General features: G+C 46.8%; 1 protein-coding gene across 4 annotated transcripts in view; it reads right to left on the reverse strand.

Annotated features, from left to right (window-relative positions):
* The window catches only part of CSTPP1 (centriolar satellite-associated tubulin polyglutamylase complex regulator 1), a 139469-nt gene that overhangs the window by 61096 nt on the left and 63532 nt on the right, over positions 1 to 14841 (reverse strand). For all 4 annotated transcript variants that reach the window (XM_083461179.1, XM_083461180.1, XM_083461182.1 and 1 more), the window contains one exon: positions 14226 to 14356. In XM_083461179.1, the coding sequence (XP_083317305.1) occupies positions 14226 to 14356 (131 nt within the window). The remainder of the gene's footprint in view (positions 1 to 14225; positions 14357 to 14841) is intronic.

Genomic DNA, 14841 nt, shown 5'->3' on the forward strand with positions numbered 1-14841 from the left:
ATCTAGACACATTAAAGAAGTGTTTCAGCTTAAAGTGGTATGAATTTACACAGGGAAAACAGGAAGAGAAAAACGGGGCTCCACATCGCCCTTTGGTGGCACAATGTTATATCACATATACAACGCATATAAATCGCTTTTTCTTCACCAGTCTAGCTGAGTCCCCTCTTTACTTTCCCTTTCAACATCCTTTTGACCAACCCTCTCATTTTTTTTAGGTTCCTTCAAGTCAAATATGACTGGAACTTTCTTGGGAATTTGGTAGCACTGTGGTCCTTGTTCACAATCCGTTCAACAAACTCTTACAAACTCACACAGGTGTTTGGGCACCACCTAAGATCAAGTCTAGAGTTGCCTCTCCTCTGATCAGTTCCATGACCAGCCGCCATGGGGCACAGTCATTTGGAGTCTCTAGACATTTGTCCTTTACCAGTCACCTCTTTGTTGCGACTGGAACACGCATTTTACCCAGGCCATTTGAGGCTAATTGATGCCACCCATTGCTGCAGCACTTCCGTCCTCTGGATGACTCCTCAATTTCATCCTCTGCCTCATTTTATTCAGGGCGGAGATAGTCTGTCTCCAGCCCTAAATTACTCTGAGGCCTGGTTTTGCCACCCACAGCGACTCTCTGGAGGAGTCTGCCCCTTTGGGGATTTCTTGTTGGGACTCTATGTCGTTCTTTGATGTGCAGAGCAACACCCCTCCACCATGCCCTTCCCTGTCCTTCCTATGGAGCTATTCAGATATGCCTATGTACCACTGGTTCTCTCCAATTATGTCCACTATATCTTAGGTTCTCCTTTAAATGCTCCAGCTGGCCTATTTCAGAAAAGTGTGCAATGTCTAGAGAAGAATGGCAATAGCCCCTGTCCTGAGAGAAGCAACTGTGGAAAGATTGCTTGTAGCGGAATCTGTTAAATGAACTGTTTCATTCCACACGGCCCTCTTTGTCATTGCTACTTTGTTCAGGTTTTTTTGTTTTGAGCAGTAGACGACAAATATATACCTTCATATACAGTGGTACCTCGGGTTACATACGCTTCAGGTTACATACGCTTCAGGTTACATACGCTTCAAGTTACAGACTCTGCTAACCCAGAAATATTACCTCGGGTTAAGAACTTTGCTTCAAGATGAGAACAGAAATCGTGCTCTGGCGGCGCGGCAGCAGCAGGAGGCCCCATTAACTAATGTGGTGCTTCAGGTTAAGAACAGTTTCAGGTTAAGAACAGACCTCCAGAACGAATTAAGTGCTTAACCCAAGGTACCACTGTAATTAGTCTTCCTTGCAAGCCCAATTTTAGAAAGCTAAGCTAGGCTTAATATTGATCACGAGTTGTGTTGATGAAAACTGGATTATGAGGTTGTTAGATTTGCAACGAGCAAGTCAGATGTAACTCTGGACTTTCAAGTTTTGCATTGTCCTTTGTTGGGCAGGGTAGGCCATATGTTACATAGCTTAATTTGGGATGCAGTTGTTTAGCAGAGTTTCATTCCAGAGCTATTCAAATAGCCATACTGGCCCAAGTAGCAGTGTGAGCTTCCATTAGCTAGCCATGAGTAGCAGCCAGTGGTGAAGGACATTTTACTAGCTGCAGCCACCAAACAGCAACTGACAGGCATGTTTCTGCTGAGCCTCTACACCAGCGGTCAGCAAACTTTTTCAGCAGGGGGCTGGTCCACTGTCCCTCGGACCTTGTGGGGGGCCAGATATATTTTTTTTGGGGGGAGAACGAATTCCTATGCCCCACAAATAACCCAGAGATGCATTTTAAACAAAAGCACACATTCTACTCCTGTAAAAACACACTGATTCCCAGACCATCCGCGGGCCGGATTAAGAAGGCAATTGGGCCCGGATCTGGCCCCCAGGCCTTAGTTTGCCTACCCATGCTCTATACCGTCCTGTGAGGATCTGTGCTAATGCAAACAGATGATGCTATCAACCTGATGGTGTTATCAACAAAATAAATCTCTGCACAGATGCTATGGGGCAACACATGCACCACCATTAAGTACCTCAAGGGAACAGGGTGCTGTTTCCTTCTTAGCTGCACCTCAGCAGTGGCAGCTGGGAAGAAAAGTGTGCTTCACTGGGGGGGGGGTGTGCACAATTCAGCCGAAACACTTTCGACCCCATTGGCTTCAATGTGAGAGTCACAGAGTTATTTAACTCTTCCCTGCTGAAATCAACAGAACAATAGACAGTAACCCTGGACAGATTGTGCCCCTGGGAGATGTTTTTGCTTCTTAATCGTTCCAAAAAATCAGCATGTTCTTTGTCCTGATTGAGACTGCCTCCTCTCCTCATGACAAGCCAAAAAAGAGCTTCTCAAAGCAAAATGTATTTAATTGGCTGAAGAGCACTAAAAGAAAAATATAATAATTAAAACCAGAGAGTCACCAAGTCTTGCAAGCCACAGGGGTTGGGGAGAGGCACGTGCTGACCTCATGAAACTCCACAGGAGATCCTGGAGGGACAGTTTATACTTAGGAAATACAATTTTAATTAAACTGTCCCGGGGAACAGACAACAAACTCCAAAGAGCAGGTCACCAAGATTCCAAAGGTCAACTGAAGACAAAGCAGAAAGGAGACGCTTCATTTCAGAAAGTTCCTATGCACAAGCTCTTTTATCAGGAGATTTAAAAAATACCCACGATGCAGAGTAAAATGGAATTAATCTGCATCTGCTCTTCACATTATGAGATTTTGTCATCACAAATACAGTACAAATGATAGATATTTATTGCCTGCAAGTGTCATTATCACCAAAAAGCATTTTTTATATTCTGTGTTCTCCAAGCAACCCTAGGAACACAGGACGCTCCTTATTCTGAGTCAGGCAATTGGTCCATCTAGCTAGTGTTGTCTACACTGACTAGCAGGAGGTCTCCAGGGTTTCAGACCCTTCCTGGGGATGCTGAGGATGGAACCTGAAACCCTCTGCAGCTGCTCTTCCCTAATAAATGCAGGACACTGGTTCTATTTTACAGATTTGTGTCTGATATTAAGAAGAATGCATTGATCTGCCTATTTCCCTGCTCAGCACCCCTAGATCAGTCACTTTCTAAAGTGCTTCACTATGGCATGGTACTTGTTACAAGTTTGTGGGTGCTAAATGCCTGCGCTCAGTAAATGTTAGAATTTAATTAGAGCTTGTGTGTTAAAACGGGATGTCAGACCCATGTGCCTTAAGATGTGTGTTAGATGCCTTTTTATCCCCTGCAATTAGCATGTGTGAAAAGGCAATTACGTTAGGCAAACTTTCTAAATTGTGTATTAGACACGGCAAAAGAAGAGGAAATCAACCTGTGTTAAAAAGTTAATTAACTCAAACTAATACCCTTGGAGGTGTTAGCCTGTGGTTAGCACAGCAGTGCATCAAAGGGACACTCTGGGAGGTGACAATGGGGTGGGGCCCCTTTGACTCTAAAGATAAAGGGAAGCCATGTGTTTTAGAATGAAGGAATGTTGGGGAACAGGGAAGTAAGTGGTGGACTGGAGAAACAGTCCAAGAGCCATGGCTGGGGTCTGTTTGAACACAATGCTGCACTTATGGAGTGGGTGCAGAACATCTTGGGGTATGAATGCTGTGCACCTCAAGGCTCAAGTTGCATATATGTGTAAAGAAACAAGACACCAAGATGAAGCTCTACCAGGCTTGCGTGTCGAGCATGCTCTTTAAGGGAAGTGAGTCATGGGCAACTTACACCCACCAGCAGTGGCACCTCAATGCCTTCCACATGCGCTGTGTCAGGAAGATTTTGGGCATTGCATGGCAGGAGAGACTCAAATGAAGATGTGCTGTCCCAAGCAGACATTCTCAGCATGTTCGCAATTCTGCCTCAGCGATGTCTATGCTGGGTTGGTCACGCCCACAGAATGGAAGATGGCAGGATTCCCAAGGGCGTGCTCTACAAGGAGGTGGCTTTAGGCAGCAGGCCTGTAGCAGACTAACTCTGCATCACAACGGTGTCTGCAAAGGTGACATGAACGCTGGCAACTTCAACTCCACCATGTGGAATCCCTTGCAGATGACTGCAATAACCGGAGACAATCGGGTCATGTTTCCACAGCAAAGACCAGAGGAGGAATGAATGCTAGGAGGATTGCAGAGAGAAGAAACGCCATGATGCATCTGTGACAGCGAAACCAGATGCCTTCGTCTGCCCCAGCTGCAAGAAAACATGTTTTTCCTGCATCGTTCTATATAGCCATAGCAGTCGCTATAACTCTCCGACTTCACTCCTGAAGGCACACTCTGTTCCATTGTCTCTCAAGACAGATGGATGCCAACCATTACACACCATACAGTTAAAGCACTCTGCGAAAAAAGAGGATCATTGGAACCACAGTTTGTTAACAGCCCTGGGAGCTGTAGCACTGTGAGTAGTAAAGTACAGTTGCCAGTATTCTGGTGTGGTGGTGTGAGGGATTGATTAGCTGCTTGTGCGTAAAAACGTGCTCCCTCAGAGTTTGTGCGACCCCACAAACCTCCGTGTGTGTCGGAGCTCCTCAGACATGTCTGCTCTAGTCACTAGTAGAGTCCGACAGTGGCTGTCTGCGGAAGCGTTTCCAGCAAAGGAGCTCCTTAACGGAAACTCGTCTCCTGGACTCACGGCGTGACAGTTTCCGGCGAGGTGTGGGTCTCCCTATGGGAGACTCAGATACCTCCCCACTGTTCTCGCTGGAAGCGTCCCTGAGCCCTCCCTCCTGCTCGCATTCCCTCAGAGATCCACTCCTCCCCCTGCTGGTCCCTGCTTCAGCTGTTGAGTCTCTTTCTTCCTCCCTGAGCCCCTCCACCACCTGATGCTCCGATGGCAGTTCCCTGACATCCACCTCCCCTCCAGGGCCCCCCTCACCCCCTCCCATTTCCTCTCCCCTGGGAGGTGAAGGGCTAAAACCCCGAAAAGAATCTTCCTCATCTTCCGACGTCTCGAACAATTCCCTCCATCGATCGTCGTCCTGGCTCGCTGAATCCTCTTCCTCTTCAGAATCTGGGAACCCCTCCAACTCCTCTTCCTCGTCGGTGGTGGCAAAGTATTCCCTTCGGAACCTCGCTACAGGCTGAGGTTTACGTGGGAACCTCTGATGAAAAGTCTCTATTAAAACTTCGTCATTGACATCCTCTGCCCTAACCCAGGTGTTTTCCGACTCCGGTTCCCCTTCCCACATTACCAAATACTCTACTTGATCTCCCTTCCACCTGGAATCGAGGATCTCCGCTACATGGTAGCTGTGTTCCTTCTCCTCCATTGCTGGTCCCCTAGTGACCCTCCCTTCACTGTCTCCTCTATACGGTGACAGCAACGACCTGTGAAAAACTGGGTGCAGCTTCATGTGGTTCGGTAACCGGAGCCTGAAAGCCACTGGATTGACCTGCTGCATGACTTCAAACGGACCCAGCCTTTTGGGTCTTAATTTCTTACAACCTCCTTTGAACGGCAACCCTTGGGTTGACAGCCACACCTGGTCCCCCACCCTGATGCTTTCACCTTCCCTTCTGTTTTTGTCTGCCTGCCTCTTATATTCCTCCTTAGCCCTGTTTAAGTTGAGTTGGAGCTGGCGATGGATCGCTTCCATTTCTTCAACGAACTGTTCTGCAGCTGGAACGCTCCAGTTCTCCCCCTCCCCCCCTGGGAAGGCTCTGGGATGGCACCCGTGATTAGCCAAAAAGGGGCTCATCCCCGTGGACACGTTCTCTGCATTGTTGTAGGCAAATTCTGCCAACGCCAGCTTCTCCACCCAATCATTCTCTCTGTCATTAACATAACACCGCAAATATTGTTGGAGAACCCCATTTGCTCTTTCCGCCTGCCCGTTGGTTTCTGGATGACGGGCCGTTGAAAAATTAACCTCTACATGCAGTAAGCTCATGAGCTTCCTCCAGAACCTGGAAGTAAATTGTTTCCCTCGGTCTGAAACCACCCTCAAGGGGGCGCCATGCAACCGAAACACATTCTCTACAAACAATTTGGCTGTTTCTTCTGCTGTGACCGCATGTGAGCAGGCTATAAAGTGGGCCATTTTAGTTAACAGGTCTACTACAACCATGATGGCTGTTTTCCCTCTAGACCTTGGCAGATCAGTCATGAAATCTATTGCCACTGCTTCCCACGGTCTTTCAGGTGTGGGCAGTGGTTCTAATAAACCAGCCGGCGCCCGCCTCTCCCCCTTGGCTCTTTGGCATTGTTCACACCCTCTCACATACTCCCGCACATCTTCCCTGACCTTGGGCCACCAAAATTCCCTGGTAACCAGCCACATGGTCTTGTGTTGCCCAAAATGCCCTGCTGTGGGGCTATCGTGCAGCTGCTTGAGTACCTTCTCCCTCAATTCCCCTTCAGGTATATATAACGCTCCCTTATAATACAGTGCCCCGTTTCTCTCCTCAAAACCACCGGATTTGTCTTCCTCCCTCCTGAGACCCCTGAGTTTGTCCTGGGCGTATGCATCATGCACCGTACCCTCTACCAATTCCCTTTGCCCCACCAAAGTCGCCCCACACACCCAGCGGTCCTCTGGAATGATATGGGTTTCTTCGGGTGCTCCCTCCCCCTCCAAATATTCAGGTTTGCGTGAGAGAGCGTCCGCCCTAACATTCTCTGGGCCTGGCACGTAACAAATCTCAAAGTTAAATTTGGAGAACTCCTGGGCCCATCTCAACTGCCTTTGGTTGAGCACTCGCGCAGTTCTCCAGTACTCTAGATTTTTATGGTCCGTGCACACTTGCACCTTATGTTGTGCACCAACTAGCAGATGCCTCCATCTCCGGAACGCCTCATGAATAGCAAGAAGTTCTCGGTCGTACACCGTGTAGTTCCTCTCGGATTTGTTCAGCTTTCGCGAAAAGAAGGCACACGGTCGCCACTCTGACTCCTCCTTCCCCGGCTGCAGAAGAAGCACCGCCCCTATGGCTCTGTCAGATGCGTCTGTTTCAACCCTTAGCTTCTTTCGTAAATCCACATGCAGAAGTTGTTCTTCAGAGGCGAAGGCCCTTTTCAGCTCCTCAAACGCTCGCTCCGCCTCCGCCGTCCATACAAACTTCTTTTTACTGCTGAGACAGTCAGTGATGGGCGCCGTCAGATGGGCGAAGTTGCGGATGAACTTACGATAAAAGTTTCCAAACCCTAGGAACCTCTGCACATCCTTCTTGGTTTTGGGTGTTTTCCATTCCAGCACTGCCTGTACCTTGCCGGGATCCATGGCCAATCCCTTGTCTGACAGGCGGTACCCCAGGAATTCCACCTCCTTGGTATGGAACCGACACTTCTCCAGTTTCCCCCACAGCCTGTTGGCTTGCAGTCTGCTCAACACTTCTCTGACGTCTCTCACATGTTGCTCCTCATTCTCCGAATACACCAACACATCATCTAGGAAAGCAACGCAATTCTTGTAGAGCAAAGGGCCCAGTACGTGGTTCATAAAAGATTGAAAACACGCTGAGCCTGCTTGTAATCCAAATGGCATAACGAGGTATTCAAATGCCCCCAAAGGGGTAAACATGGTGGTTTTCCATTCATCCCCTTTCCTTATGCGTATCAGGTTGTACGCCCCCCTTAGATCCAGCTTTGTAAAAATCTTTCCCTTCCTCACCCTGGTCAAAATATCATCAATCCTGGGCATAGGGAAAGCCACTGGTTCAGTCACTGCATTTAACCTCCTAAAATCACATACAAGTCTCGGCTTGTCCGCGTTTTTTTTGTCCACAAAAAACACTGGGCTACCCCCTGCTGCTTTGGACTCTCTGATGAAGCCTCTCTTCAGGTTCTTGTCAATAAACCCTCGCAACTCCTGCATTTCTCTGTCTGACATGGCATACAACTTGCCCACGGGAAGCTGTGCTCCAGGGAGTAAATTGATCTGGCAATCAAAGGGCCTATGAGGTGGTAGTTGGTCAGCTTCCTTCTCGCTGAACACGTCGCTGAGATCTGCATACTGTGGTGGTACCTTCACCTTCTCCATTACTTCAGTCCCTGCTAGGGTGGCTTGGGCCCCTGCTGAACCCTTTTCCCCTTTGCAGTGTTCTAAGCAATGTGCTGAACCAAAGGACACCACTCTTTGATGCCAGCCAACCAGCGGATCATGTAGAGCTAGCCAGCTCATTCCCAAAATAATGGGAGCGCCTCCCAGGGTGGCCACATTAAACGCTATCAGTTCTGTGTGCCTGGCCACCCTCATTATCATTGGGACAGTCTGCAAGCTGACTCCTCCTCCCAACAACTCCCTGCCATCAATCGTGGTCACCTGCAGGGGGTTGCTTAAAGGGATAGTCTGTATCTGGTGTTCAGCAGCAAACTCCTTGCTCATAAAATTGCAGGAGCTGCCTGAGTCCAATAGCGCCTTTATTTTTAGGGGGTGCCCATTTTGCAGCTCTAGCGACACTTCAATCACTAGAGCAGGTCGAGGAGCTTCTGGCACGGGCACTTTCACTGCTCTTTGGCCTGGCTGCAGTGCCCCGATTGTGGCAACCAGGCGTTGGCTTTTACCTGCTCCGTTCCCCCCTGCTCTCCCCCCTCAACAGCTCCCACCATCCCTTGCCATTCCTTCCTCTGGGGGCAGACTCTGGCAAAGTGGCCTGGCTGTTGGCAGAGATAGCATTTCCGGGCGCCCTTTCCCTCCTTCTTAGCCCCCTCGCTGGTTTTTGAAAATGCGCGCGCGCGCGCTGTTCCGATTTCCATCGGCTCTGCCGGCGGGAAAGCTGGCTCAGGAATGTCTGGAATGCGGAACTCCTTCCAACGTTCCCCTCTCCCTTCCCGCCTCTCCAAGGCTCTTGCCTCCTGCCGCGCTCCTATGGTCAGCGCAGATTTGGTCAGCTGATCCATAGACCCCGCCCTGGGGCTCCGTGACAGCTCGTCTTTCACCGCCGAAGAAAGACCTTCTTCAAATAGCATCTGAATGGGTGGCGCCGATAAATCCCAACCCAGTCTGTGAATCAGCATGGTAAACTCAGTCCAGTACTCACGGACAGATCGACTTCCCTGCTTGCAAGCCATTAGCTGTCTGCGCACCACCCCTTCCTCAATATCGCTGGAAAACATGATATCCATTGCACGAAAGAACTTCATCGTGTCCTTTAGTACGTCATTGTGCGTTGCCATTAGGGGTCGAACCCAGTCTCTCGCCCCTTTCTCAAGATGCCCAATTACGAAAGCAACTCGCGATTCCTCATCAGGGAACTCATCGAACTGCACATTAATGGCATATTGCATCTCTGTCCTAAAGGCATGGTAATCCTTGGGGTCCCCCCCAAATTTCTGCACCAATCCTGGTACCTTTCTGGGGAACTGAGTGGCTCTCCCCTTCTTGTCTGCATCCTGAGCCCTTCTCTCCTCCAGCCTCGCCGTCTGCAGCGCCAGTTGGACCTCCAACGCTCGGTATCTATCTTCCAAGCTTGGACCAGCTCCAGCCCCCGCTCCTCCGGTTCCGGTTGGTTCGCTCATGATGCTTTCTCTTGCACAGGCAGCGTACAGAGACTGTCGGACTGCTGTGAGGGATTGATTAGCTGCTTGTGCGTAAAAACGTGCTCCCTCAGAGTTTGTGCGACCCCACAAACCTCCGTGTGTGTCGGAGCTCCTCAGACATGTCTGCTCTAGTCACTAGTAGAGTCCGACAGTGGCTGTCTGCGGAAGCGTTTCCAGCAAAGGAGCTCCTTAACGGAAACTCGTCTCCTGGACTCACGGCGTGACAGTTTCCGGCGAGGTGTGGGTCTCCCTATGGGAGACTCAGATACCTCCCCACTGTTCTCGCTGGAAGCGTCCCTGAGCCCTCCCTCCTGCTCGCATTCCCTCAGAGATCCACTCCTCCCCCTGCTGGTCCCTGCTTCAGCTGTTGAGTCTCTTTCTTCCTCCCTGAGCCCCTCCACCACCTGATGCTCCGATGGCAGTTCCCTGACAGGTGGAGAATGCACTTAAAATGTATGGTGTATATGCAGCTTATATAATTTTGTTCTATGCACTGAACTGTGGTGTACTATTCAGTCCAATTATGCAAGAGGAGGGATGGGCCACCGATCCAACATAAAATGTAGCATCTTCAAGATGCAAAATGAAAGCAGCTGCTGAAGCCAAGATAACCAGATGTACAGCTGCATAAAGATTTAAAAGGCAGCAAAGGAGATGGACTAAAACAGAAGAGCAGTGGAAGCAGCAATTATTCTTCATTTATTTGGAATTACTTTTCATCTATTATTTAATTATCAAAGCTAACAAATGTTTACTTAAGTCATATTTTAAGGTATTCTCCGTCAGTTAAAAAGATTCCTTTGTCCATGCATCCAACTGCAGCTTTCTACATTCATGGCTAAGTGTGTCTGCTGGGCTTAACCAGGAAGGTTCAGAGCAAACAACACGCATTTTCCAAGTCACTACATGTTTATCCCAAGATCGAACAACAAACAGCAAACAGGGGTTTCTATATACAAAAGAAGAAGCATCTGGCAAGCTGGTTAGACTGGTGAGTCAGTTCTTTCCTGCTTTCCCAAGGTTTGAGTGGAAACTCCATTTCCTGGACAAAGTTGGTAGTGGCACAAAATGCCATTTAAAAAAACACCCACTGCTCAATTAAAATTCTAGATGGGATCTGAAACTGTGCTCCTGGCTGTTTTTATCGTTGTCACCTCTCCTGGAGGTGAAAAGTCAAGGTCATTTGAATATATATTAAATAATTTAAACATATCCAGTTTTGAATTGTCCATACTATGGAGGCCACATTTCTAAAACATTTAGGAGGCAAACAAAAGGCATGTCTGGTTGCCAGATTTGGCGGTTGGCTTCCAGCAAGTAGATCCCCCCCCCCCCCGCATTATGCCCTTGGTGTGGAATTCCCCACCAACAAAGATCCAATTGGCACCTGCATCAACTTCTGTTGACTGCCAGACAATGCCTGTCATATTTACCTGGACTTTTAGCTGTTAATTTGGGGTGGGGTCGTTTTAATTTTTTGCAGAGTCTTATATGCTTCACCATGCTTTTCTTTCTGGCTTCCACAGTGCTGAATTGGGGATTTGGGCCTTTATTTTTTTTGTACACTGGTGCATTTTTTTATTTGTCTGCTGTTTTTTTTTATTATGATTCATGATTGTTAAAAACAGAACCATCTTCCGGGTTATTATTTAGAAGACATCTGAAGGCAGCCCGGTTCAGGGAGTTTTTAATGTGTGACATTTTAAGAGTGGCTGGGGAAGCCCAGCCAGATGGGCGGGGTACAAATAATAAATTATTAATTATTATTCCTAGGTACTCCTGCCCCATTTATGCAGTCCTTCTGCTTGCGCTTTATTTCATTTGAGCAAAATGTCTATGGTTATGGTGTACAAGATGCATGTGTATAAACGGAAGGCCTGTATATTGCAGGGAGCACTTGGAAGGGCACTTTGCACAGAGACATACTGCAGCCTCCAGTTGGTGACGGAAGTCACACTATTCAGATTCAGGGGTAGGGAACAGGTTTGCCCCTAAACACACACACACACACACACACACACACACACACATGTCCCCAAAAGAGTAGTCTGATTTTCTCCATCAGACTGACGTCTATTTACATACATAGAAGACACAAAAGAGTGCACTTAGAATCAGCACTAGGGTGCAGCTACACAAACCTATCCGTGTTGTTTCTTGGGCATGCTCAGTGCAGAAGTAACCAGGAACTGGCTTTTACATAGGCACATGCCACAGCAGTGGAATAAAAACTGGCGTGTATATTCCAGCCATTTCCTGGGAACAGAAAACTATATTTCTTCCTCAGTCTCCCCACTTACATATTTTGCAAGGAAGATGTAAAACTGCACTTCCTGAAGTGTTCAAATTAGAAACAGAAGATTGTGAATTTTACTAGCCAGTATAACTTAAATATTTCAACTGTTTGTTCCTTAATTTCTCCACTCCAAGAGTGTCTGCCTCTTGCAGATTCATAACAGAATCCCCCAATGTATGGGAATGTGTGCTAATTCACAAGGGGCTGATAATGTAGATAAACCTGCTGGGTCAATATGTAAACTGTGGTTAGTTTCCAGTCCCTTCCAGTACTGATTCTGTGCCTCTCAGTTAGCTTACACCTCACTGAAATGAAGAGATGTGAACCAGCAGAGCAATTTGAGGATTTCATATGTACTTTGCATTACATCACTGAAGCTCATGTTTCCTGTGACTATATTTTATGGTGCACCACAGGACATCTGGAATTATCACTCCAGCCATTGAAAGGCAAAACAACAATTCCTGTCTCCCAGAAAAACCAAACCAGTATCCCAGTAAGAAAATTTCAAACCCCAAATTTTGGTTGTTAAAAAAATTATAAACAAATAACCAAGCTTTAAAAGCATCCTAACTGGAACTAGATTTTAAAAGCTGGAGTATACACTGACTAAACTAAATCATCTTGGTTGGAACAACAGAGAAAACCCAGTCTACTACAGATACAATGGATGTATAAAGTGGTAATTAGCATAAGCTGCTAATGATTATGTGTTTTGAATTGCCTGAGCAAAGACAAAATGCCTGTAAAAGTCAAACCAAGTTAAAAAAAAGTCACAGAAAAAGTAAGTTTGAGCATTTCTTCCATTTAGGTTTTTTTTAAAAAAAGACAAAAAATACTTTTGTACAGTGCTGGATGCAATAGTATTGAGTCCTTTTCACAAACATGTCTCTTTTCTTTTCTCTGTAAACACCCCAACAATCTCCCAAATACAGAGGTTAAGTACCTTTATGTATCTTTATGTCCCTTATCTAAGCAATAAGGACTCTCAGGCCAAGCCATGGTGTGCTAAATAAACACTGCAGTCTTAAGGTCTACTGGCATGGCATAATATGTTCAAGGTCTGCATGGCATAATTCAGTATGGTGGCACTAATGTGCACTAGGGGTACAACAATCAGCTGAACATGTGCAGCAATTATCAAGATGATGGCTGGCCACCACGTACACAGCTTGGTAAGAAAAAAATCACAATGAAAGCAAGCATTGGTGACAATTTTGCAAGGATTCTGAAGGAACTGGAGAGGTCAGACGGTTACAACCTAAAATATATTGACTGCCTAGATGTAATGCGTTTAATGGAAAATTCTATTAAATATGGTTTTTCACTTTAATACACAGATGTGTGTTCAAACGATTTCTAATGATGCAAGTTATAAAACTGATAGACCCAAGTCTCATTTTCTCTAGCACAGGACACCTTTGACCGGCAAGCCCACCTCCCAGTGGCAGAGTGTATTCTCCCGCCACCTGCGACAGGTGCTCCCCTCAGGTGGGTGGGGCCCAGAGGGAGCCCACTGCATCCAGCCTGGCCAGGCATGAAATTGCTGCCTTGGAAGGATTCTTGCTTGGTGTCAACCAGCCAAGGGGAGGGGTGGCAACACTGCTGCCAACTCTCCTCTGCTGGCCGCAGACCGACAACTCATCAGGGTCAAGGGCTGGGCGATCAGAGGGTGAAGCGCCTTAGCCAGCCTTCGCCACTGATGGACAGGCGCTCGCATGCCAGGCAGGGGAGGGGCGCAGAGGGTGCGCTTCAACCTCCGCACTCACCCAGCCATGTGAGGGGGATCTCTGCAGGGGGTGCCTGGTTCACACACCCCATTGTGTGCCCAGGGCAACGCCCCCCGGCACTCCCCCATTACGCTAGTGCCACCTCCTAAAAATTCTATCTTTGGAGAAGCTGCCCTTCTTTTATGTAAACTTTAAAAGAACACTAGAGCTGCAAGAGAACATTCATCAATTGTGCAGACAAATGGGAAGTTCAGACAAAAGTCTAGACAACAAACTTCTAGTCATCAGTTCTGCTCAAGACACTAACAGAGTGTTAGAGATAGAAAGTGAAAACTCACCTCCATTTTCCCCCACAGTTCTGAAGCATCGCCAGAAGGCGTTCTATTATGGGGTGTAGCTTGAACAATTCGAGTAAGACAACTAAGAGACGTGTGGTGAATGCGGTGGAAGTCTTTTATAATATTTAAGCTAAGATTTATATATTGCAGTATTTGAAGCATGAATTTGGTAATGTTCCAGGTTATGAAAAGTATTTTTTCTTTTCTTTTGTCTTTTTCCTATATATTTTTTATTTTTATTTTCTTTATTTTTATTTTTATTAGTTTTTATTTTGGAAAATATGTATATAAGTGTGTTTACAGTGTTATGTATTGTTATTTGTTTTTCTTTGTTTAATTTCAGTTTTTTGAAAGAAAAAAAAATTAATTAAAAAGGAAAAAGAAAACTCACCTCCATTTTTCCCCACGGTTCTGAAGCATCGCCAGAAGGTTCTTAGAAAGGATGCTCTATTATGGGGTGTAGCTTGAACAAAGTTGAATTCTCGGAACAAAATATGAGTTCCTTGGCGTACGCTGTTAAAGCTACAGAGGGAAAATTAAAAAATACGATTGTCAGTCATACCAACAGGAAGCTAACGCTAGCAAAAAAAAGTCAGGGGCCCAACTTAAAGAGCATATACAAAACCCAAAGGTTTTTGAAAGAAAAAAAAGTCGCAAAACAACTGACATCCAACTGCTCACTAGAAGGAGGCTTATATTAGTGTGGCAGATTTCAGACCTCCAATACGCTGGAGAGCCCTAAACTCAGGGCACTTCCAGGCTGTCACAATTTTCAGTAGTAGATAGGTAGCCGTGTTGGTCTGCCATAGTCAAAATAAAAAAATTCCTTCCAGTAGCACCTTAAAGACCAACTAAGTTAGTTCTTGGTATGAGCTTTCGTGTGCATGCACACTTCTTCAGATACACTGAAACAGAAGTTGCCAGATCCTTCTATATAGTGAGAAGGTGGGGAGGGGTGTTACTCAGAAGGGTGGTGGGAATGGGAGATAGGCAGATAGCTGGGAGAG

The sequence above is a fragment of the Podarcis liolepis genome, assembly GCF_965112155.1.
Source record: "Podarcis liolepis genome assembly, chromosome: 1".
Taxonomy (NCBI): domain Eukaryota; kingdom Metazoa; phylum Chordata; class Lepidosauria; order Squamata; family Lacertidae; genus Podarcis; species Podarcis liolepis.